This window comes from Aotus nancymaae, unplaced genomic scaffold, assembly GCF_030222135.1.
Source record: "Aotus nancymaae isolate 86718 unplaced genomic scaffold, 86718_ANA_hifiasm-v0.15.2.pri h1tg000003l, whole genome shotgun sequence".
NCBI classification, from domain to species: domain Eukaryota; kingdom Metazoa; phylum Chordata; class Mammalia; order Primates; family Aotidae; genus Aotus; species Aotus nancymaae.
This window is the reverse complement of record NW_026988414.1, coordinates 49,894,673-49,920,918: the sequence shown is the minus strand read 5'-3', so window position 1 is coordinate 49,920,918 and position 26,246 is coordinate 49,894,673. Positions and strand designations below refer to the sequence as shown.

The 26,246-nt window shown below is 37.7% G+C and overlaps 1 protein-coding gene and 1 pseudogene across 6 annotated transcripts in view; one reads left to right on the top strand and one right to left on the bottom strand.

The window, feature by feature from the left end:
- The window catches only part of MTAP (methylthioadenosine phosphorylase), a 116,125-nt gene that overhangs the window by 76,548 nt on the left and 13,331 nt on the right, over positions 1-26,246 (top strand). For 3 of the 6 annotated variants that reach the window (XR_010344243.1, XR_010344242.1, XR_010344241.1), the window contains exon 8: positions 24,938-25,113. Coding sequence is in view for 1 of the 6 variants with exons in the window: in XM_012450009.2 (XP_012305432.1) it covers positions 15,087-15,095 (9 nt within the window). In the remaining 5 variants the exon portion in view is untranslated. Of the gene's footprint in view, positions 1-15,086; positions 17,620-24,937; positions 25,114-26,246 lie in introns of those variants that run through there. The other 3 variants (XR_001107074.2, XR_001107075.2, XM_012450009.2) reach the window with 3 other exon arrangements.
- LOC105715590 (low molecular weight phosphotyrosine protein phosphatase-like) lies at positions 24,557-25,046 on the bottom strand (annotated as a pseudogene).

Genomic DNA, 26,246 nt, shown 5'->3' with positions numbered 1-26,246 from the left:
TTCTGTTTTCTTCTAGCTTTGGGGTTGGTTGGCTTTTGTTTTTCTAGTTTCTCTAGTTGTAATTTTAGGTTGTTAATTTGAGATTTTTCTTTTAAAATTTTTATTCTATGTATTTATTTATTTAGAGTTCAAGTTGTGAGACTGGCTAATTTTTGTATTTTTGGTAGAGTTGAGGATTCACCATGTTGCCTAGGCTCGTCTCCAACTCCTGGGCTCAAGCAGTCCACCTGCCTTGGCCTCCCAAAGTGCTGGGATTACAGGCATGAGCCACTGCACCTGGCTAAGATCTTTTTAATTTTTTAATGTGGGTGTTTAATGCTATAAACTGTTCTCTTAATGCTGTTTTATGTGTTCCAGAAATTTTAGCAAGTTGTATCTTTATTCTCATTAGTTTCAAAGAACTTCTTGATTTCTCCCTTAATTTCATTATTTACCCAAAAGTCATTCAGGAGCAGGTTGTTTAATTTATTTAATTGCATGGGTTTTGAGCAATTTGAAAAATCCTGACTTCTATTTTTATTGTGCTATAGTCCTAGAGTATGTTTTATATGATTTTGGTTCTTTTGCATTTGCTGAGGATTGTTTTATGTCCAATTATGTGGTCAACTTTAGAGTACTTGTCATGTGGCAATGAGAAGAACGCACATTCTGTTGGGTTTGGGTGGAGAGTTGTGTAGAGGTCTATCAGATCCATTTAGTTTAATGTTGAGTTTAGGTCCTGAATATGTTGGTTAATTTTCTGCCTTAATCTTTCTAATACTGTTAGTACAGTGTTGAAGTCTCTCATTAGTATTATGTGGGAGCCTAAGTCTCTTTGTAGGTCTCTTAAGAACTTGCTTTATGAATCTGGGTGCTCCTGTGTTGGGTGCATATATATTTAGGATATTTAGGCTTCTTGTTGAGTTGAACGCTCTACCATTATATAATGCCCTTCTTTATCTTTTTCTATCTTTGTTGGTTTAAAGTCTCTTTTGTCTGAAATTACGATTGTAATCCCTGCTTTTTTCTGATTTCCGTTTGCTTGGTAGATTTTCTTCCATCCCTTTATTTTGAGCTTATGACATTACATGTGAGATGGATCTCTTGAAGACAGCATACCACTGGGTCTTGTTTTTTTTTTTTATCCAGCTTGCCACTCTGTGCATTTTAAGTGGGGCATTTAGCCTGTTTACATTCAAGATTCGTATTGATATGTGTGGATTCGATCCTGTCATTGTGTTGTTAACTGGTTACTATGCCGGCTTGTGTGACTGCTTTAGTGTCATTGGTCTGTGTACTGAAGTGTGTTTTTGTATGGGCTGGTAATGGTCTTTCTTTTCTATATTTAGTGCTTCTTTCAAGATCTCTTGTAAGGCAGGTCTGTTGGTAACAAACTTCCTCAACGTTTGCTTATCTGTAACATATCTTATTTCTCCTTTGTTTAGGAAGCTTAGTTTCATTGGATATGAAATTCTTAGTTGAAGATTTTTTCTTTGAATGTTGAATATAGGCCCCCAATCTCTTCTGGCTTCTAGGGTTTCAGCTGCGATGTCTGCTCTTAACCTGATGAGGCTCCATTTGTAGTTACCTTCCTTTTCTCTCTAGCTTCCTTTAACATTCTTTCTTTTGTTTCAGTCATGGAAAATCTGAGGATTATGTGTCTTCAAGATGATATTCTCGTGTAAAATCTTGCAGGGGTTCTATGTATTTCCTGAATTTGACTATTGTCCTGTCTAGCAAAGTTGGGGAAGTTTTCATGGATGATATCCTGAAATATGTTTTCCAAGTTGTTTGCTTTCTCCTAATCTCTTTCAGGGATGCCAGTGATTCATAGATTTGGCCTCTTTATATAATCCCACTTTTCTCAGAAGTTTTCTTCATTCCTTTTCATTATTTTTCTTTATTTTTGTCTGTCTTATTTCAGAGAGCCAGTCTTCAATTTCGTGATTCTTTCCTCAATTTGTTCTGTTCCACTGTTAATACTTGCAGTTGCATTGTGAAATTCTTATAGTGTGTTTTTCAGCTCTGTCAGATCTGGTAGGTTCTTTTTTTTACTGGCATTTTTCCTTTCAGCTCCTGTATCATTTTATTATAATTCTAGTTTCCTTGGATTGTGTTTTACCATTTTCCTGAATCTTGATGATCTTTTTTCCTATCCATATTCTTAATTCTATTTCTGTCATTTCAGCCAGCTCAGCCTGGTTAGGAATCCTTGCTGGAGAATTGATGCCATCACTTGGAGGACATAACATTCTGGCCATTTGAGTTACTGGAGTTCTCGCATTGGTTCTGTCTCATCTCTGCATGGGGGTGTTCCTGTAACTGCAATATAGATTGAATGCTGTCGATAGACTTTTCTGGATGTTTTCACAGGGCCAATGCTTTGTGTGGGGTCATTGTTTGTAGTTGACTTCTTGTCTTTGGTTTCACAAGGAGATGTATTAGTGAGGTGTTTTTGGTGTTGAGGTCCTGGGGTCTGATCCAGTAGGTGGTGCATTGGTGTCCTGGTGAGTTGGTAGAATCTTGCTCATTTGTGTGGCTCCCCTATATTTCCTCAAAGCTGCAGTCATGATCCCTCTCAAGGATCTGAAAGTGTGGGCTCCTTTCCCTCTTGAGTACTGGCTGTAGATAGTGGCTTGGCGCTCCTGAGCTTCATAACACAGCTCTGGGGTGATCTCAAGGTTTACATTCCCTCCCCAACTTGAAGGCAGCAGAGGAAGGGACCTCAGTAGTGGCTGTGGCCAAGGGTCTTTTGCTTGTCTCCTGGTGGGGGCTCCACCCCAGAGATGCAGGTCAGCAATCACTCAGTACAATCAGCCCAGGATAGATGGTCTATGATGTGGGCCCAAGCTGGGGGTATCCTGTCTGGCAATGAACAGGAGGATGGATGAGACCCACAGGAGATAGACTGGCCTTCTCTCCTTGTGTCAACTCCACCATGTTGGAGGTGTGGATAGGGCACTTAGGATCTTTGTTCCTTTGTTAGTCTGAGGGTATCAAGGGCTGTTCCACTGCAGAGGCAGTGGCAGAGAGCCTTTTGGTTGCCCTGGAGGCTCCATGAAACACAGAGCCATCATTACTGGAAGTGTTCAGGCAGTGGGGTGAGTGGCTGCACTGCTGGCCTGAGCCTGGGGTTCCACTTGTTGGAGAGCAGGGGTTCAAAGGCTTACAGGGAGGATAGATTGGTTTCTTCTCTGTATGGTGGGTATGGCATGCTGTAAACTTGGGTGTAGCCTTCGGGTTCTTTGTATCTTCCCCAGACCAAGGTCAGCAGGGATAGAACTGTTACTGTGGCAGTGGCAGAGGGGCTCTCATATGCCTCTGAGAGCCTTCCTCAGGGAAACTCTGGGCCACAACCAGAGATATGTTCACCTGTGGGTGGGGCAACTGTTATGCATTCATAAGTGGGGGGCCCTGTCTGGTGAAGAGTAAGGCTGGGGGTTCCCCAAGAAAAGGAGCTGGACTCCTCTTCATTTGGTGGCTCTGGTGTGCCAGAGGTGCCAGTATAATGACTAGGCCCTTTGTTCCTTCCCAAGTCTGAGGGCTGTTAGGACTACCACTGCAACTGTAGTGGTGGAAGGGTTGTGTGTTGGCTCTAGGATTTCCTTTTTGGAGAAATATTGGGCTGCCTCTCATTGAGGTGATCACACAAGGGCAGGGTGGTTGTGCTAGAGTTCCAGGTCAGGCAACTCTGCCATTGAGAGAAGTGAGGACAAGATCTGCATGGAGAATAGTTGGACCAATTTTCTGTGAGGTGGTTGCTCTGTGTCGAGGGCCCAGACCAGCTTCTGGTCCCTGCAGACTCTCCCAAGCCTGGAAATAGCAATGTTGCAAAGGCTGCAAGACAATATGGCAACCCACCCCTCCCACCGGTAACTTTGTCCAGGGACTTACAGAACTGCCACTGGCTCAACAGCCCCAGTGGGGTGGTGGCTGGAGGGCTGGGCCTGGAAGACCCACCAAGTGAGGAGACATGGGAAGGAACAGGTGCTCACGTAATAGTCTGGCCACTTTTCCATAGGGCTGCTGTGGCATGCTGGGGGTCCACTCCAGTTTCTAGTCACCTTGGATTTTCCAGTACCTGAAAGTATCAATGGTGAAGACTGCAAAACAGCAAAGTTGGCAGCCTGTCCCTCACTGTGGGAGCTTCATCTCAGGGAAGTACAGACCTGTTGCCAGCCCAAATGCACCTATAGGATGTTACTGGAGACCCCAATCAGGAGGTTTTGCCCAATAAGGAGGAAGAGGATTGGGGCCCTGCTTTAAAAAGCAGTCTGACCATGTTTTTATAGAACAGCCGTGCTTTGCTGAGGATCCATTCCAGCCCCTGGTCACCTTCCGCCAAAGCCCAAAGACAAGAATGGTTAAGTTGACAAAACAACAAAGATGATGGCCCACCCCTCCTTCTGGGAACTCCATCCCAGGGAGATTTGAAACCACCGTCAGCTAGAAAACAACCAGGGTTAGGAGGTTTTGCCCAGTGAAGAGAAACAGGATTTGGTATTCATGTGAATAAGCAGTCTGCCAACTTCTCCATAGAGTTGCTGGGCTATGCTGGGGGACTGCTCTAGTCCCTAGTTGCTTCAGACTCCCTAGATCTCTAAAGGCAACAATGGCTGAATTTATGAAACAACAAAGATAGTAGCCCACCTTTCCCCCTGGGAGCTCTGTCTCAGGGAGGTATAAAACTAATACTGGTGACTGGCTGGAGTTCCAAGCCAGTGGGTCTTATCCTGCAAGGTGCTGTAGAAGTGGGGCCTGCAGCCTGTCACTGCTCAGCCCTCTGGATTAAGCCCCTTTCCTAGGGGTACCAATGGGGGGTTAACCTCCTGTTTTGATGGATTTGCAGCCGCTTTTACCAGGAAGCCCAGGTATCTAAGGCTCCCAAGGGTCCATGTGTGCTTGAATGGCTGCTCTGCCAAGACTTCATATAGTTCTGCATATCAGACTGAAGGCTCTGGTAGAATGGATTCATGAGGCAATCTCCCATGAATTCTCATTAATTACAAAGATCTGTAGGAGAAGCATGGGTTTCCAGGGTCACTCATCCACTCACACTTCCCTGGGCAGGGGAGATTCCCCTGACTCCATGTCACTCCCGGGTGGGTCATTGTCTTGCCTTGCTTTTCCTCATTCTCTGTGGGTCAAGTTGTTTCCTTAATTAATCTTAGTACAGGAACCTGGATATTTCCATTGAAGTTACTGTATTTACTCGCCCCTTCTGTTCCTCTCTGTGAGAGCAGCACACCTCAGCTGCTTCTAGTCATCCATCTTGGCCACCGCCAAATAGTTGGTGATTTCAGTGACTCACTTTCAGTAATGAATAGGATAGAACAATTAATCTGAATATCAACAAGAAAATTGAATACTTGAACAAAATTATACACCCATTAGACCTAAGAAATATTTATAGAACACTCCAAGGAATAAAGCAGAATACACATTTTTAAGTATACATAGATTATTCTCTAGAATGAACCATAGACCATCAAACAAACTTCAATAAATTTAAAGTATGGAAGATAGAAATAATTAAAAGATTAACATAATAAAAGTAGTATAAAATGTTTTCCAGTCACATGGAAAAAATCACAAATCAATAACAGAAGGAAAATTGAAAAATTCACAAGTACATATAAATTAAACAACATACTTCTTAATAACAAATGGGTCAAAGAATAAATCAAAAGAGAAATTAGAAAGTATTTTATGATGAAGACACATACTAAAACCTATGTGATGCAGCAAAAGCAGTGTTGTGAGAGAAATTTATAGCTACAAATGCCTATGTTAAGAAAGAAGAATGACCTCACATCAATAACTGAACCTTCCACTTTAAGATACTGTGACAAAAGGAGCAAAATAAATGAAAGCAAGAAGAAGAAAGTAAATCGTTGATTAGAGAAGAAGTTAATGAAATAGAGAATATAAAAACAAAACAGAAAATAGATGATAACATCTGTTTTTTAAAAAGGTAGCAACAAAATTGACAAAATTTTAGCTAAATCTATTAAGAAAAGAGAGATAGGATTCAAATTGCTAGAATTAGAAATGAAATGAGGACATCACTACTAATCTTACAGGAATAAAAAGGATTGTAAGAGAGTACTACAAACAATTGTATACCAACAACTTAGACAGCCTAAATGAAATGTACTAATTTTTTAAAAACACACAAACTACTAGAGCTGATTCAAGAAGGAAGAGACAATCTGAGTAAATCTATAACAAGTGGTAAGATTAAATTAGTGATAAAAACACTACCCATAATAAAAACCCAAGCCTAGATGGCCTCACCACTGAATTCTAAATATATATAGAATATTTAATACCAATTTTATTTACACTTTTTCAAAAATTAGAAAAGGAGGGAACACTTCCCACTTCATGTTAGAAGGCCAGTAGTATCCTGATGACAGAATCAGACAAAGACATCACAAGGAAAATAAATTACTAACCTAATATCTCATAAATACAGATGCAAAATGCCTAAACAAAATACTTGCAAACTGAATCCAGCACATATAAAAATAATTTTATACATGACCCAGTAGGTTTATCCCAGGAATGCAAGATTGGCTTAGGATCCAAAAGTGAATTAATTTAATAAAGTCAACAGAATAAAAAAAACTGAAACCAAAACCCAATCTATGCAATCATGTCAATAGCTATAGAAAAGGCACTTGCCAAAAACCAACACTGTTTTGTGATGAAAACACTGAATAAACTAGAAATAGATGGGAAATGTCTTAATCTGATAAAGAATAATTGTTAAAAACCCACAGTTAGCATCATGTTTTATAATCAAAGACTGGATATTTTCCCTCTAAGATCAGAAAAAAAGGCAAAGATGTTAACTGTCATCACTTTTATTTACCATAACACTGAAGGTTCTGTTAATAGCCAGGGAAGTAGGTATGGTTTGAATGTGTCCCCCAAATTCAGTTCATTGGAAACTTAATTTCTAAATTTACATATTGATGGTATTTCGAGGTAGAATTTTTAGGATGTAATTAGGATTAGATGAAGTCATCAAGGTGGAGCCCCCATAAAGGAATTGTTGACTTTATAAGAAGAGGAAGAGAGACCTAAGTTAGCACACTTGTTTTGTCTCACCATGTGATGCCTTTGTTCTCTCTCACCATGTGATGCCTTTTGCCATATCATGATATGGCAAGAAGGTCCTTACCAGATACCAGTGCCATGCTCTTGGACTTCCCAGCCTCCAGACCCATAAGCTAAATAAACCTCTATTTATTGTAGATAATCCAGTTTGTGGTATTTAGTTACAACAAGAGAAAATGGACTAAGGTGGCAATTAGGCAGGAAAAAGAAATAAAAGCCATCTAGGTTGGAAAAGAAGTAAAACTATTTCTATATTCCTAGACAACATAATCTTATACAGTATTTACAAAATCCTGTAGAATCCACTCAACAACAACTAGAATAAACAAGTTCAGCAAGGTTGTAAGATACCATATTAATATACAAAACTCAATTGTATTCTCATACATTTCCAATGAACAATCCAAAATGAAATTATAAATATAATCCTATTTAGTATAACTATTATAAAAAGTAATAAAATACTTAGGAATAAACTTAACAAAAGAAGTGAAAAACATACACTGTGCTTGTCCACTGAAAACTACAAAACATTGCTGAAAGAAATTAAAGAAGATGCAAATAAATGGAAAGACATTTTGTGTTCATACACTGGAAGACTTAGTACTGTTTAATAAAATGTCAGTACTACCCAAAGTGATCTAACAGACTCAACACAATCCCTATAAAAATCCCATGGCATTCTTTTTTTGCAGAAACATAAAAGTCCATTCTAAAATTTCAGTTAAATCTCAAAGGACCTTCAGAAGCCAAAGCAATTTTGAAAAAGAAAGACCTTGGAAGTCTGAAAATTCCTGATCTCAAAATGTATTTCAAAACTATAGTAATCAAAACACTATGGTACTGGCATAAAGACAAATGTATTGACAAATGGAAAGGAATGGAGAGCCCAAAATTAAATTCTTGTATATATGGTCACGTGATCTTCAACAAGGGTGCCAAAATCACTCAACAGGCAAAAGACAGTTTCTTTAACAAATGCTGTTGTGAAAACTGGATATGCAAATGCAAAAGAATGAAGTTGGACTGTTACCACCACATATAAACATTAACTCAGAATGGATTAAACACAAAACCAACAACTATAAAAGCACTAGAAGGAAGAAAACATATAGGGGAAAGCTTTATGACATTAAATTTAGCATTATTTTTGTGGATATGACATTAAAAGCACAGGGAACAAAAGCCAAAATAGACAAATGGAACTGGGTCAAACTTTAAAACTTGTGTACATCAAAGGACACAATCAACAGAGTAAAAGAGCAGCCTGTGGAATGAGAAAAAGCACTTGCAACCTATATATCTGATAAGGGATTAAAAGAACTCTTGTAATGCTACAACAAATAATCCAATTTAAAAGAATATAAAAAGAACTCTTGTAATGCCACAACAAATAATCCAATTAAAAAGTGGGCAGAAAACTTGAATAGTTTTTTTTTCAAGGATAATATGCAAGTAACCAACAAACATGCATTGCTGCTTGACATCAATAATTATTAGAGAAATAGAAATCAAAACCACATTGAGATATCACTTCACACCCATTACAATGGCTGCTATCAAAAACAAAACAGAAAATAAATGTTGCTTTAGATGTGGAAAATTTGGAACCCTTCTACACTTTTATTGGAAATATAATCTGATGTAGCCACTATGAAAAACAGTATGGAGTTTTCTCATAAATTAAAAATAGAAATACCATATGATTCAGCAACCACACCTTTGGGCATGTTTCTAAAATAATTGAAAGCAGAATCTTAAAGAAATATTTTCACACCTATATTTACAGGAGCATTATTAACAAGAGCCAACAGATGGATGTACATCAAGAGATGGACTACTAAAGAAAATGCAATTTACATGCAAATGTAGTATAAAACAAAATATCATTGAATCTTAAACAGTATTTCCTTCCTTTAGCAACAGGTGTAGCATACAAATGTGGTACAAAATATTATTCAACCTTAAAAAGGATTTTCTTCCTTTTTAATGCAAATGCAGAAGAATGAAGTTGGACTCTTACCACCATATACAAAAATTAACTTAAAATGGATTGAAAACTTAAACACAAGACCAACAACTATAAAGGAAGGATATCCTTTTTAAGGTTAGATAATATTGTATTTTATACTATGTTTGCATGCTTACCCCTGTTGCTAAACTGTGTGCTTAAAAATTGTTAGGATGATAAATTTTACATTATGTGAGTTTTGCTATAATCTTAAAGTTTTACTCTCAAAACTATAAAACGTTGTTGAAATTAAAGAATAAATAAGTAGAGAAACATCGTATGTTTATTGATCAGAAGAGTTAATATTAAATTGTTAGGTTGGCAGTATTCTTGTAACTGATCTACATATTCAACACAGAATTCCATGGAGAAATTTACAAAAACCATAATCTACATGAGATTTCTATTTTTCTCTCTTAGAAATTGATGTGTCAGAGAGCTTAAGTTTGGATATAGAAGATTTGAACAACATAATTTCAAACTTGATTAAGTAAACATATTTTATATGCAACAATCAAAATATCTGTATACATTCTCTCAAGGACACATGGTACATTTACAAGAACTGATGTTTTGGAACACATTGTCTCAAGAAATTTTAAAGTAACACTGAGTTTTTATCCTCTAATCATAATACAAAATTAATATTTAATAGTAAAAAAAATTTTAATAATCTTATTTGGAAGTTATGAAATACACTTTTAAATAATTCATATATCAAAGAATAAAGTGTCACTGGAAATTTTGATTTTCTATCAAACTAGGAGATGCAGCCAATTATGTTCAGAGGGAAATTTATACTTTTTGATGCTTATGTTTAAAAAGAAAAACAAAAAATTAAGATGTGAGTCCCCAAACTCAAGAAATGATTTAGAAAGAAAAACAATTAAATTAATGAAGTAGAAAACAAGGAGGATACATTTAAAAATAAGTTACAGGGCAGGAGAAGATATATGTACTACTTATAACTGGAAAAAAAAAAAACTGGTATCCAGAATATCCAAAAACACCCTTACAAATCACTGACAAAAAGGCAGACAATCAATTAGAAAAGGGAGTAAAACACTTAAATAGTCAGTTTGACAAATGAGAAACTCTGCATGGCCAATCACTATATCAATAAATGTTCAACTTTTTTAGTGATAAGAGAAATGAAAATTTAAAACACCACAGTGAGATACCTCTACACCTCATCAGTTGAACAAAAAAATCTGACAACTCCAAGTTTGGGCAAAGACGTGGAGCATCAAGAATTCTCAAACAGTGCTAGTGAGAGCATAAATTGATATAACCACTTGGAGAAAATAATGTGACATCCAACTATATTGAAAATAAACTTACTGTGACAGTCTAAATCCAGTTAGGAGATAGAAACCCCACAGTAGGCTAAATATCAGACTTAGTACCTGTGATTAAATATTAACTATAAAATATGAGGAAAGAGTACCCAAGGAAAGAATACCAAAGGAAAGACAAACTTGAAAGAGTTTCAGACCTCATTGGAGAACATCTGTTTGGCCACTAAATGGCAAAAAAAAAAATCTTCTTATGTAGCCAGATCACAGCTGGTCCGAGCAAACAATATGCAACCCTCTAGTATACAGGTAGGGAAACAGGCTATCAGCAATACCTAGTGGCCTGCAATAGGAAGCTGGGGATGAAAGTAGGAGACCAGAGCATACCCATACACGAGAGCCCACACAGGAAGTGGCAGCTCTGTTGTGAGCCTCTATGCCACAGGGGGCTGTTGTGAAGGTCATGTGGGAGCTTTGGTTTTTATGTCCAGAGGGCTGTGGAAAGGTTATCATCAAGCTAAGGCTGCAGTATTGCAGACTAATCTCAGGACTTAGTGGATTCAGAAGTAGATGTCCTCACATCCACACCTCTGAAAAAAATTGCCAGAAGCTTCTTTATCCTGCAGTGTCTCTTCAATATCCTTACTGAAAAAAATTAACATAATGCTCACTTTAAAAGAAAAGTACTTGAGAGAATTCCATTATTAATTGTAGGCCATATATTGAAGGTACATTTAGAGCTGAGGAGTGATCAATTGCTAATGGAAATACCCTGTAATTTGAAATGCATGAATTTGTGTTGGATACGCCAACACATATATTAAAATGGTCATAGACACTTTGTTTTAATTGAGCCAAAATGGACTCAACACAGTGCTCAGAATAGATAAATGATTGTGATATACTTACATAATGGAATAATAACATCAATTAAAATCAGAGTAGAGCTTGTGCAGCAATATGGCTGAAACATTCAAACATAATGTTAAGTGAAATAAAGTAAGACACTTTGTAATACAAATTACATATCTTAGTCAATTCAAGCTACTTATAGTAAAAATACTATAGGCTGGTTGACTTAAACAACAAACATTTATTTCTCACAGTTCTAAAGGCTGGAAAGTCCAAGATAAAGTGTTGGCAGATCTGGTCTGTAGTGGAGCCCCACTTTTTGGCTTGTAGACTTTTTGCTGTAGCCTCACATAGCCACTAGTGAACTCTAGTTTCCCTCTCTTCTTACAAGAATAATCCCATCATGGGGGTTCCACCTTCATGACCTCTCTAAACCTAGTTACCTCCCAAAGTTCCTACTTTTGAATACCATCTCATTGGAGCTTAAGGTTTCAACATATTAACTTTGGGGAAACAAACCACCTAGTCCATTAAATTGCATGATTCCCTTTATATCAAGTCCCCAAATAGGCAAAACTGTATTATTCAAGGTTGCATATACAGTTAGTAAAACTGTGGAAAAGTAAGGAAACAACTATCATAAAATTCAGGATTATACTAACCCTAAAAAGGGAGGGAAAGGGTTATGATAGAGAAAGAATATATGGTGAGTGTGGCTTTCAGGGTACGAGAACTGTTCTCTCAATCTGATGGTAGTTAAGCTGATATTTGCTTTATAAATGCTTATTTATGATTCATAGTATACATATATATAAATTTTACGTGCTTTTCTGTCTATATATGTTACATCTTTTAAAAAGAAAAACAGTTCATACCAGGAAACAACAAAATCCAGCCAGGCCCACCAAGAGATTTTATAGGGAAAGTATATTGTACATTTTTGGAAGGGATAATTCGAATTTTATGCAATTATTTCCAAAGAATACTGTGGGAGAAAGCTTTTCTTTGAATCATTTATACTCCAATATAGTGATTCTTAAGAGGTTGAGCACATCCCCCAAAATTCTGATTTAGTAGGGCTGGGGTGGAGCCCAATAATTTGCATTTCTTTCAACACCATTAAAATAGCCATACTGTCCAAAGCAATTTACAGATTAAATGCCATTCCTATCCAACTGCCAATGACATTTTTCACAGAATTAGAAAAAAAATTCTAAAATTCATACAGAACATTAAAAAAAAAAGAATATCCAAAGCAAACCTAAGCAAAATGAACAAAGCTGAAGGTATCACACTACCTGATTTCAAACTATACTACAAGGCAACAGTAATCAAAATCGCATGATACTTGTATTAGTCTATTTTCATACTGCTATAAAGAACTTTCCAAGATTGGGTAATTTATAAAGGAAAGAGGTTCAGTTGACTCACAGTTCAGCATGACTGGGGAGGCCTCAGGAAACTTAAAATCATGGTTGAAGGTGAGGTGGAAGCAAGACACTTTCATCATAGGGCGGCAGGACAGTGAGTGCAAGTAGGGGGCATGCCAGATGCTTATAAAACCATCAGATCTTGTGAGACTCACTCATTATCTCGAGAACAGCATGGGGATACCACCCTCATCCAATTATCTCTACCTGGTCCTGCCTTGACACTTGGGGATTATGGGGATTACAATTCAAGATGAGATTTGGGTGGGAACACAGAGCCAAACCATGTTGGTACTGGTACAAAAACAGAAATGCAAATCAATGGAACAGCTTAGAGAACCCAGAAATAAAGCTGCACGCCTACAATCACCTGATCTTTGACAAAATTGACAAAAACAAGCAATAGGGAAAGGACTCTCTATTCAATAAATGGTTCTGGGATAACTGGCTAGCCATATGCAGAAGATTGAAACTGGACCCCTTATACCATATACAAAAATCAACTCGAGATGCATTGAAGACTTAAATGTAAAACCTAGAACTATAAAAACCCTAGAAGAAAACCTAGGAAATACCATTCTGGACATAGGCCCTGGCAAATGTATCATCAGGAAGACTCCAAAAGCAATTGCAACAAAAACAAAATATGTACAAGTGGGACCTAATTAAACAAAAGAGCTTTTGCACAGCAAAAGAAACTATCAACAGATTAAATAGACAACCTACAGAATGGGAGAAAATATTTGTAAGTTATGTATCTGACAAGGGTCTAATATCCAGAATCTGTAAGGAACTTAAACAAATTAACAAGGAAAAAAAATGTTTTAAATGGGCAGAGGAGATGAACGACACTTTTTTAAAGAAGATATACCTGTAGCCCACAAGCATATGACAGAAATGCTCAATATCACTAATCATTAAACAAATGCAAATCAAAACCGCAATGAAATACCACATCATACCACTCAGAATGGCTGTTAAAAAGTCAAAAAATAACAGAAGCCGGTGGGATTGCAGGGAAAATGGAACACTAATACACTGCTGGTGGGAATGTAAGTTAGTTCAGCCACTGTGGAAAGCAGTTTGGAGATTTCTCAAAGAATTTAAAAACAGAACTACCATTCAACCCAGCAATCCCATTACTGGGTCTATACCTAAAATAATATAAACTGTTCAGACCGGGCACGGTGGCTCACGCCTGTAAACCTAGCACTTTGGGAGGCCGAGGTGGGTGGATCACCTGAGGTCAGGAGTTCAAGACCAGCCTGGCCATCATGGTGAAACCCCATCTTATTTAAAAAAAAAAAAAAAAAAAAAAAAAAAAAAAAAAAAATATATATATATATATATATATATATATATATATAAACTGTTCAACCGTAAAGACTCATGTATGCATATGTTCATCACAGCACTATTCACAATAGCAAAGACATGGAATCAACATTGATGCCCATCAACAGTGAAATGGATTAAAAAAAAAAGAGATAAATATACACCATGGAATACTACACAGCCATAAAAAAGAACAAAATAATGTCTTTTGCAGCAGCACGGCTGTAGCTGGAGACTATTATCGTAAGTAACGCAAGAACAGAAAACCAATTTCTCACTTATAAGCAGGAGCTAAACATTGATTACACATGGATACAAAGAAGGGAACAACTGATGCCAAGGCCCACTTGAGGATGCAGAGTGAGAGAAGGGTGAGGATTGAAAAACGACCTCTTAGGTACTATGCTCATTACCTGAGTGATGTTATAATCTGTACACCAAACCCCATGACACACAGTTTACCAGTGTAACACACTTGCACATGTACCCCCAAACCTAAAACAAAAGTTGGAAAGAAGATACCAAAGCACACATTCACAAAAGAAAAAGAAGATACTAAAGATAACGTAAATAAACAGAGGTCTTCATAGATGGAAAGGCTCAAAGTTAAAAAAATCTTAGTTATCCTTAATATAAACTGTCCAATACAATTCCAATTAAAAAGTTTGAAGAGATAAGCCTTTTAATTTTTTTTTCAGTATTTCATAACTAAACCAATTTTAATAGCACTGGAGGAAGATTAATGAAACTTTAAAAGGGATACAGAATCCTAATGACACTTAGACTATCTTATAAAGAATCAGACATCAGGCACACAAAACTGCCACATTTTAGATTCTTGGCTACTTGTATTTTGCTAGTTTTTCCTATGATTATTAACTATAAAACCCATAAATGAGCTTTTATTAGGAATCAAAGAAAGGACTACGGAGGCTACCTCAACGTCCTTTGCCAGGTGTATGAGTTGAAAAAAAAAAAAAAGGATAATAGGATAGAAGTTTAAAAATAGGAGTTTCTTTGTTTTTTGTTGTTTTTTTGTTTGTTTGTTTTTGATAATAGCAGCTATAAGGGCAAAGGAAAACAACTGAGTCTCAAGGGTTTGCCACAAAGAAGAAATGAGAATATGAGGAACCCACATGGGCCTGGAGAAGCTTGTGACATTTTCTCAAAGGCTGTTTATAGCCAATGCCATCACAATACAAATAATTTTTAAACAGTGAAGAAAAACAAAGGTAAGTAAGCTAGTATGACTGATTGTAGAAATTACTCTCTATGTTATGATCAAGTTCTAAATTTGTTTCTGAATTTTCTAGCTGCTAGAAAAAACAAAAAGGAAAATATGACAAATGTTATAGTGTTCAAAAGTGGAAATGAGGCAACATGTTAAGTTCACATGAAATCCTTAAGTAAAATGTATAAGAAATAGCTCTCAGTCCGGGTTCTTACAGGCAAGGAACAGGTGCCATCTCCAGCTGAGTTAAGCAAAAAAGTAATTCACTAAACAGATATTGCAATAGCTCACAAAATCAACTAGGAGGAACAGAAGTATAGGCTCAAGGCTAAGCCACTAGGAAAGACACACTGAAGCATGTTTTAGAATTGATCTGGAGATAAAACAGCTTCCTCCAGTGCCACAGATACTGCCATTCCCACCTGCAAAGCTAGTGTCCCCTGAAACCCTTGTTTCCTGTAGCTCATGAGCCAAATCCCATCTGGTAGCTTTCAGTTCGAGAGTCTTAAGTCACATGCCTATGCCTTACCTGCAAAAGAGGAAGGAAAGATAAGTATTGAGTATTTTTAGTCCTATAATGGATCATCCACCCCTGTCATCCAAATCACATATTTGCAATATTAGAAATTCCCCAAACATAAAAAGTAGTTACACTGGTAGGCAACCAAAACAACATAACAAATGTTGTGACAATAACTATACGTCATCCACTTTCAAGTTTTCTGTATAACCAATCCTTAGAGGTACTTAAGATTACAAATTGTTACTTGTGCCCTTTTGAGCTTTCTGACTCAACTATTCTCAATCCAATAATGTAGTTATAGTTCTACCTTTATTTACTGTTTTCATTCAGGGTTTTTAATACATCCATAAATGTAACTTTCTTGGATCAATTTAACTCGGTCAAGGTTGTTCTGGGATCTACCAGAATAGAACCCAGAATGCCTGGAAATGTGGATAGAATAGAAAATCCTTTTTATTACCTTTAAGGGCTGTTAAGAAAAACTGAATTCACCAGTTACAAGAGCAAATAATAAGGGTAAGAACATACATATCAACACATTATGCTTGTTTACTTTAAAATGAAACTATCTTCTATGTAAATAAAAACTGAAATTTCCACCAAAATATAAAGAATTTAAAAGGTAAATTGTAAACATTATAAAAACGCACTGTAGAAATGATTAATTCAACTAAATGTACAACTATCTGAAAATGAGGCCGTGTTGTCTTCTCCTTAAGTATCGTGATCACAAATGAGGAAGGAGGATTGGAGGATTTCCTGCTGCTTTCTGTAGCACTGAATAAGGCCTGCTTTATTAGATGACTTCAATTGCAGGATATTTCAGAAGGTGGATACATGGACTATACTATATTTAGAGTCCAGCTGCCAGTGAGTCTGGGGGAGGCATGCTTAGGCTTGCTGCAAAATGATGATCCTTGGCTTTTGTGAACAAGTTATCCTGAAATATATAACACAAGATAAAAAAAAAAATCTTCAAGTCCAACTCGGAAACGTCTTTTACTGATAATACGTGGAATTAGAAGAAAATGCTTCTGGATAGAGGAGATGGAAAATGTTGAACAATCATTGGGAGAAGAAAGTCCTTTTCAGCTTCTCACATTGCTGCCACCTGTCCCGGAGACATTCTGAGCTACCGCCTGTTAATACTAAAACAACTTCTCTGCTGGTCTTGTTCTGTTAAACACAGGCACTGTATGAGTCACTTCCTGAAAATATTGAACAGAGTCATTGGGAGAAGAGTTTTTTTCAGCTTCTCACATTGCTGCTCCTGTTCCAGAGACACTCTGAGCTACCTGCTATAATGAAATGGGGAAAGTTCCCTTGTCTCCCTGGGTGTGAGATGAGGGAGTGGCTCACTTCTTCAGTGCCCTGCTGCTTCAGACCTCTAGGGGAGCATACAGATGGGCAGTTTGTGGAACTCCGACCCCACTGCAGTGTCTAATGGTGAATATTTACAGCTCCTGAAGACCCAGTGGGCATGCGTTACAGGGTGCTCTTTTAGTTTAGCTATCTGTAGGCAGCTTATGTTAGCTCAGTTAGACCGCCTTTCTTACCACAAGGACAGAGAGATTTCTGTATCCCAGGTCTTGTCTTGATGTACTGGAAGAATCACACGTGGACTTGGAGAAATAGTGCAAGGTTTTATTAAGTAAAAGTAACTCTCAGCAGATGGGGGAGCCAGAAGGGACATGGTTTTCCCCTGGAATCAGGCCACTCTGTGGCCTGGGTGTCCAGGGTTCTCCTCAGACTGCCCGGCCAAATTCCATATTGTTCTGCTGGTGGGTGGCTTTCTGGTGTGCCCGTGCCTGCTCTTCTCCACGTCAAGCCGCCTGTGTGTCTGCCTTGCTAGGGTGTGTGGGGGCGGGGGGGGGGAGTAGGCACAGGATGGGGGTGTGGTGCGGCAAGCCAGGGTGATCTTGGGAAATGCAACGTTTGGGCAGGAAAACAAACATGCCGGTCCTCACCCAGGTCCAAGGGGGTGGTGCCCTAGTCAGGGACTACGCCCTCCTCTACCCAGCACTTCCTTTCCTTGCTTCCGTGTCATTTAAAGGGACCAGGCTTTTCCCTTCTCAGCACTCCCGTATCAATAACATCATCAAAACCACTTCTCTGCTGGTCTTCTCTGAACCCATACACTGTATAAGTCACTTTCTACCACTAATGCAGACAGGCCTCAGTAATAGAACAGCATGAACAAATTATCATGACTCACTAAAAAGAAAAATATATCAGCCAGTATGAGACAGAAAATAGGGCAAAAAGAGATTTATCTGATTCATGAGATTGTTTTAGTCGTTGTTGCTGATTAGTAAGGTTTTTTTTAACACCAGATTTTTCAGCATCTAATTTTCTCAGTCTATTTAGAACATCATTAAGGTCAACATAATTTGTTCAGGGATTATAATTTTATGGTGGAAAATGTCCAAAATTGCTTATAGCTATTATCGTTAAGTTTTTACCTACTCATTATTCCTTAGGGAATATGAAATGGGAGAAGTGTTCTCTTACCCTTCTTGCAGGGTGTGTGGCGGGGGGGGGGGGCTCACTTCTTTAGTGTCCCACTGCTCAGACCCCTAGGGGGAACCTTGCAGCCAGGCAGGCCATGGGGAGCATTTTTTTGGCCTCTGTCTCCATGGCAGTGTCCAGAGTTGAGTGTTTACAGCTCCTAATGCCCCAGTGGGCATGTATTACAGTGTGCTCTTTCAGTTTTACCATCGGCAGGCAGCTTGTGTTAATCAGTTTAATTGGACCCTCCACCTTTTGCAGGAACAGGGGGTTTTCTGTATCCCGGGTTCCTGCCCTAGTGTATTAGAAAAAACAGATCACACGTGGGCTTGGAGAATGAGTGCATAAGTGCAAGGTTTTATTGAGTGGTGGAAGTAGCTCTCAGCAGATGGATGGTGAGCCAGAAGGAGAATGGAGTGGAAAGGTGGTCTTGCCCTGGACTTGGGCTGCTCTGCAGCCAGACTGCCCTCTAACCAGCTCCAGCCAAATTCTGCATCTCTTGCCATAGATGGCCTGCTGGTGTCTATGTGCTCTAAACTCCTCTGCTCCTCTGAGCATCCATTTGCCTGTGTGTGTGCCTGCTAGGGTTTCAGGGTTTTTATAGGCACAGGATGGGGGGTGGGGGTGGTGCGTGGCAGGCTGGAGGGGTCTTGGACAATGCAGCAGTTGGGTGTGAAAACAGGAGTACCTGTCTTCACTTGTTTGTGGGCACAAGACCAAGGGTGGAGCCCTCGCCAGGGACCCCACCTTTCTCTACCCAGCACTTCTCTGTCCCCTTTGTGTATCAAATAGACTGCATTTTAAACATAAGGCAATAAATTAAAAGCAGCATACATTGAAAATAAGTTTAAGTTAGTTATGTTTCTCTCCTCCAAATTTAAAAAACACATAAACACACATAATATCACTGCCTTTTCCAGGAATATAGAAGACTAGAAAATATAAACATTTTTTACTACAAGAGGTTAGAAACGCTGAACAAAAAATGTCGCAGACATTCTGTTAAGTGCATAGGTGAGAGTTCAGTAAAGTGAAATAATTCCCAAGTGACCCAAAACAAGTGGAAAACAGCACTAAGAGAGTAAGAAGGAGAAGTTTCTGATATTAGGAATCAAGATTTGGGTTATACCAGCTGCTCCCTGATGGAGACAAGACTTCAAGACTAAGAAAACAAGGCCTCAGAATTGAAACCCCCACACAGAATCAGATCATTTGAAGAGCTATACACTGATGGCTAGGAGGTCCTAGAAGATATTGCAAAGGGAGATGGCAACACTTATGTTACCACAGTGGCTTTGGGTGGGGAGAAATATTTTGTATAAAAGTCTGCTCTCAAATGTGTTTGGTATTTATTTCAGTTACATGGTACCTTGAAGCTAAGAAATTAACTGAATAACTGGTTACAAATTGGTAGTATTTTTGTGAGGACAGAAACAAACAGAAGCAAAACTTTCTGAAAGAATTCACCTAAAACCCAGACTACACAAGATTTCTGCAGGGAAGGCACTACTTAAAATGAACTGTCTTCCAAAATATGAAACAAAAGGGAACAATCTTTGATGCACAAATGTTAGCAGAGAAAGAGATAGAATTATCAGCTCAAATTTCCAAATAAGGATAAGATGTCAAAGCAGGAAATGAAAACGAGATAAAAAGAAAAGCCAGGTGCGTGGCTCACGCCTGTAATCCCAGCACTTTGTGGGGCTGAGGCGGGTGGATCGCCTGAGGTCAGAAGTTCAAGACCAGGCTGGCCAACGTGGTGAAACCCCATCTCTACTAAAAATACAAAAAAATTAGCCAGGCATGGTGGCACATGCCTGTAACCCCAGCTACTTGGGAGGCTGAGGCAGGAGAATTGCTTGAACCTGGGAGGTGGAGGTTGCAGTGAGCAGAGATCATACCACTGCACTCCAGCCTGGGCATCAGAGCGAGACTCCATCTCAAAAAAAAAAAAAAAAAGAAAATATGTATAAGTGTTTTCAAAATATACTTTAGAAAAAAAGTAGAATTGTAGAACTGAAAAAATATAATTAAAAATAAAAATCATTGAAAGGGTTAAACATCAAGTTGAACACAACTGAAGAGAGAATTTGTTAACTGGAAAATGGATTTGAAGAAGTTACCGAGAATGCAGGAGAGGAGCAAAGAGGAGAGCAGAGAGGAAAGAGACGATGCAAGAGGACTGATGGACTGACATAAAATCTCTTAAGAGTGCTAAACAGAAAGAACAGAGAAAATGGAGGATTGATGGGCAATATTTGAAGGAAAGTAAGTAAATGAAAATCTTTACCAAAATATAGAAACACTTAAATACTTAGATTCAGAAAAGAAAATAAGTTCCAAATTGGAGGAATCAAATTAATTTAGCTTAAATTAAAAGCAACTGAAGATAAAAGGTTAAAGATTATCTATAAAAGAACATTCATTAGTATAACACCAATTATTTATGTCAGTAGCAGTAATACAGATATAAATTAATGGAAAGAATTGCCATAATATAGAGTCAATCATGCCCTTTGATTTTAAAAATGAACACTTTTTGTGAATAAAAAAGATTGAATCATCTCCTGTCAAAGAATCCTTGGCAGTAATTCAATAAATTAGCAGAAGAGCCTGGAAACTGAAAGCAGAACCCAGTAATTTAAACTAATGTTATATCATAGTTATTTTCCACCAACTGAGGGTGTGTGATTGTATGAAGGAATGTGGTTGGGTTAAGATGGGTGATTGGGTATGCTTATTGAAGAAATAGCATGTGAAGACTAAGCACAGTGCCAGATGTCAAAGTCAATTCATTGAGAGTTTGGATATTTAGACAATGGAAACCCAGTGGTAGTCAGTAGTGTTTAACTTACATTAGGTTCTAATGCATTAACCTGTAAAGGCTGTCACATAATGTTCTTTGTTCTTAAATAGTTTTTATATAAGACTAGGCACAATGGCTCACGCCTGTAATCCCAGGACTTTGGGAGGCCAAGGCTGGAAGATTGCTTGAGCTCAGGAGTTCAAGACCAGCTTGGCCAACATGGCAAAAACCCATCTCTATAAAAACATACAAAAATTAGCTGGGCATGATGGCAGGCGCCTGTGCTCCCAGCTACTCAGGAGGCTGAAGTGGGAGGATGGTTTGAGTCTGGGAGGCTGAGGTTGCAGTGAGCTGAGATAGCACCACTGCACTGCAGCCTGGGTGGCAGAGCCAGAGCCTATTAAAAAAAAAATTTTTTGTATGTAATAAACCAGAGCTAGCAATGTGTTTCACATACTTTGCTTAGATTTCAGGGTTATCCTTTCTCATAAATAATGTTTTTATGTTTTTTTTTTTTTTTTTTTTTACTATCAAAGTAATTCCTGATGGTCATAGAAAATTTGAAAGATATATATAAGTCACAAGAAAAGTTTTTAAATTTCCTTTAATCCTACCACCCAGAAAAAATACTAATCAGCCTTTTAGGACATTTTAAGTTGATTTCAACTTTTTTTAATTCAACTTTTTATTTCAAGTTAATTACAGATTTACATGCAAGTCTAAGAAATAATAGACTGAGCTTGGGTACCCTTTACCCAGTTTCTCCCAGTGATAATATCTTTAGTACATTTAGTATAGAAAAACTATAGTACATTCTATGGTAGGCTGTCATAGAAAAAAAGAAAAGAAAAGCTATAGTACAATATCCCACTCAGGATATTAACATTGATATAGTCAAGATACAGAACATTCCATTCACCACAAGGATATATGAAGTTGTTCTTTGATAATCACACTCACTTTGCTTCTGCCTCCACTCCTTCCTTAATCCTGGTAACCACTGATTTGTTCTCCATTTCTGTACTTTCATCATTTCAATCATGTTATATAAAATGGAAGCATATAGTATATAACATTTTGGGATTGACTTTTTTGTTCAGTATAACTCTGTGGATATTCACGTAGATTGTTACCTGTGTCAATACTTTTATTCCTTTCTATTGTTAAATAGTATTGTATAGTATGGATATACCACAGTTTGTGTAACCACCATTCACTTATTGGAGGACATTTGTTTCCAGTTGTTGATTATTGTAAGTAAAGTTACTATAAATAATCATGTACAGGTTTTTTGTGTGTCATATCTTAATTCCTATGAGATAAATGCCCAGAAGTGAAATTGCGGGGTCATATGGTAGTTGCATGTTTAGTTTTTTTAACAAACTCCAACTTCATATCATTACATTTGAAATAAGTTTCTTATATAGTAGGTCATGTTTTTAAATCCACTCTGACAGTCTCTGTCTTTGAATTCGTGTAGTTAGAATAATATTATGACTTAACCTTGACGTTTTTGTTGTTTTCCTCTGTTTGTTTTCTCTAGTTGTTGTTTCTATTTTCCTTTTCTTGCTTCCCTATGGGTTACTTGAACATTTTAAAACTCTATTTTAATTTAGGTACAGTGTTTTTGAGCATATCTCTTTGTATAGCTTTTATTAGTGATATTAAATTATACTGATATTACATTATATGTATGTAATTTATCACAATCTATTGTGTCATTATTTTGAATGAAATATAGAAATCTCATCTCTTTATATTCTTTTACCATTCCCCATTAATAATATAATTATTATAACTATTTCTTGCACATATATTTAGAACCACATCAATGAGTGGTAGAACTTTTGCTTAATCTGGTAAACATAACATACAAAACTTAGAAAAGGAAAACTAATTATATTTATGCATATTTTTGCTTATTGTCTTCTTTCTTCCTTCTTGCTGTTTTAAGACTCCTTTTTGTATCATTTCCTTTCTGTTTAGAAAAATTCCTTTAGCCTAAAAGGAGTAGGTCTCCTAGTGACAGATCTTGTGAGTTTCCTTTAAATGAGAATGTCTTAATTTTCCCTTCAGTTCTGAAGTATGTTTCTAGGATTCTTGGCTGATGATTCTTTTCTTTTAGCACTTAAAAAATATTGTGCCATTTCCTTCCTGCCATGATTTTTTAAATATATATCTCTAGTATTTTTATAACTCCTCAGTTTATTTTGAAATATTCATATGATTTTGACATTATCTCAAAATACACAGAAATTACCTATATCTGCCTATACACTTATTAAATGCTGATGAAGAATACTTAACAATCAATATTTAAGCATGCCAAATAATAAAACTTTCCCCAACTTTTTAAATTATTTTTTAAAATAAGCCAATTTATACTGGACATTTGGGTTACATGTGCATATAAAAACAGTCATATTCCTCAACTGACCATGGTTAGATTACCATACAAGTGTTTTTCTTTCTGGATGTAATTTTCAGAGGCAAAGTGGTTTAGATGGGAGCAAATGAGCTGACCTCCTGATGAAGTAAACTCGACAAAAATCAAGAAGTATTAAAGGTGCTCATGATTAATTCAATAAATCTTTCTCTTTTCCCTATCTTTTCAATATAAAAGTGTGCACTATGGATGTGTTTAAATTAAAACACTTCTAATCTAGACTGTGAGCTCCTATGGAAGGGGCTACTGCCAATCCATAAAAGGCCCTGGAGAAGAGAGCAGTAGTGCAGGGGAGCAGAGGACACTTGCCCTCCATCAGGCCATCCACACAAACCTATTGAAGAGATAGACTCGATTATCTAAGTCTCAGTGGGCTTACATGTTGGCCTAGGCCTTCACGTGAAGTTTTCCTTCATTATGTTTTGTTTGTTCGACTGTTTTTTGTAATTGGGGCAAAGTGAGATGTTCATCTAGTTTAAGAATGCTTAATATACCCTATAAACTGTCTGAATAAAATATTTTTATTTATTCTTCTGCTAAACACACTGATTTCCATCTACAATTTTTTTTTTTTTTTTTTTTTGAGATGGAGTTTCGCTCTTGTTACCTAGGCTGGAGTGCAAAGGCGTGGTCTCGGCTCACTGCAACCTCCGCCTCCTAGGTTCAAGCAATTCTCCTGCCTCAGCCTCCTGAGTAGCTGGGATTACAGGCGCGCGCCACCATGCCCAGCTAATTTTTTGTATTTTTAGTAGAGACGGGGTTTCACCATGTTGACTAGGATGGTCTCGATCTCTTGACCTCGTGATCCACCCACCTCGGCCTCCCAAAGTGTTTTAATTACAGGCGTGAGCCACCGCACCCGGCCTACAATTATTTTTTAAGGTAAGAAACATTAAGTCAGCTGAACAAAGACCTGGGGCTTTGGGTTTTGGAACATTATTACACACTGACTGAGAAATGCAGGGCCTCAGGGTGGAGTCTAGTCAGGCTGGCCACAGCAGGGCACGAACCTGCCTCAGTGGGCCTTCTCCAAGAACACTCTGAAGCACCTGACACACTGCTGGTACACCGTCTCAAAGTCAGAGTCATTCCCATAGTAGAGATCGTCAATAATAAATTGTTTTTGTGAATCATAGCTCCCAAGTAATTCAATTTTAGCTTTGCAGGTTTTAACTTGAATACTTTTTCTGTTCACATCTCTCAGATTGCTTTCATCCATACATAGTATATAATCAAACATGGCAAAATCTTCGGTAATCTGCTGGGCAACGTGGCTCATGGGAATGCCGTACCTCCTCATGCAGCTCTGCCCTCCGTAGTCAAGGGGGTTCCCCATCTCATAGCCGGAAATCGCTGCGCTGTCTATCCTCCCAATTCTCTGAGATGTTTTGATCAGTTACAGGTTTCCTGAAAACTGCTTCTGCAATGGGTGATCGACGAATGCTATCCAGACGCACAAACAGCATGGACTTAGTAACCTGATCTGCCATCTTCCCGCACGCAGAGGCGCCAAGAGCCCTGCCATGATTTTTGATGAGAAATGTTTGGTCATTCTAATTCTTCCTCCTATAGGTAAGGCATCATTTTTCAATAGCTGTTTTTGAGATTATCTTCTTTGTCTTTAGTTTCTAGATGTTTAGTTATAATATGTCTTGGCATGGATTTTGGGGGGTTTATTCTATTTGGGATTGGATCAGCTTCTTGTATCTGTAAATTCATATCTCTTGTCAAATTTAGGAAGTTTTGGGCTATTATTTAAAGTACTTTTTCAGTCCTGCCGTATGTCTCCTCTCCTCAGGGACTTTGATGACAAGAATGTTTGATCTTTTGTTATATGTCCACAGGTCCCTGAAGTTCTGTTCTTTTTTTTTTTTTTTTTTTTTTTGGTCTATTTCACTATATTATTCAAATTGGGCACTTCCTACTGTTCTGTATTCCAGCTCACTAATTATTTCCTCAGTCTCCTCCATTCTATTGGTGAGCCCATCCACTGAACTTTTAATTTTGATTATTGTGTTTTTCAATTCTAAGATTTTCATTTGGTTCTTCTTTATATCTTTTATTTCTTTGCTTAGACTTTCTAATTTTTTACTGAGGCTTTCTTCTTTTTCTCTATTTTTTTTCAAATCCATTTGTCATAACCCATTGAGTCATTTTTATCATGGCTGTTTTAAAATCTTCATCAACTGTTTCCAACTCTCTTACATCTTGGTTTGGCATCTGTTTATTGTCTTTTTTATTCAGTTTGATATTCTGGTTTTGGAATAAATGACTTCTAATTAAAACCTGGACGTTTTTGTCTTATGTGATGAGACTCTGGATCTTACTTAACCCTTCTATTTTAGCTAGCTTTCTTGACATGGCTCTAATAGAGTAAGGGTTGGGAAATACAAGTACAGGTGGAGGTAGAAGTACAGACAGAGATAGAAGTAACAAGTTCCCCCACTTGGCCTTTGATGACAGCAAAGGATGGGAGCACTATATAACTGCTGGTTGGCACTGGAAGTTCTGTGTTCATTGACAAAAAGGAGGGAGGCTTATTAATAGCAGGTGGGATGATTGTGCTGTCTACCTATGCAGTCTCATTACAGCCTAGCAAAAGTGAAAATATAGGCTCCTCACTAAGCCTTTGCTAGTGAAGATGAGAGTGAGAATGACATTTTTTCATTTTCTTTTGACTCCTGTATCCCAGACCTGGAATTGAA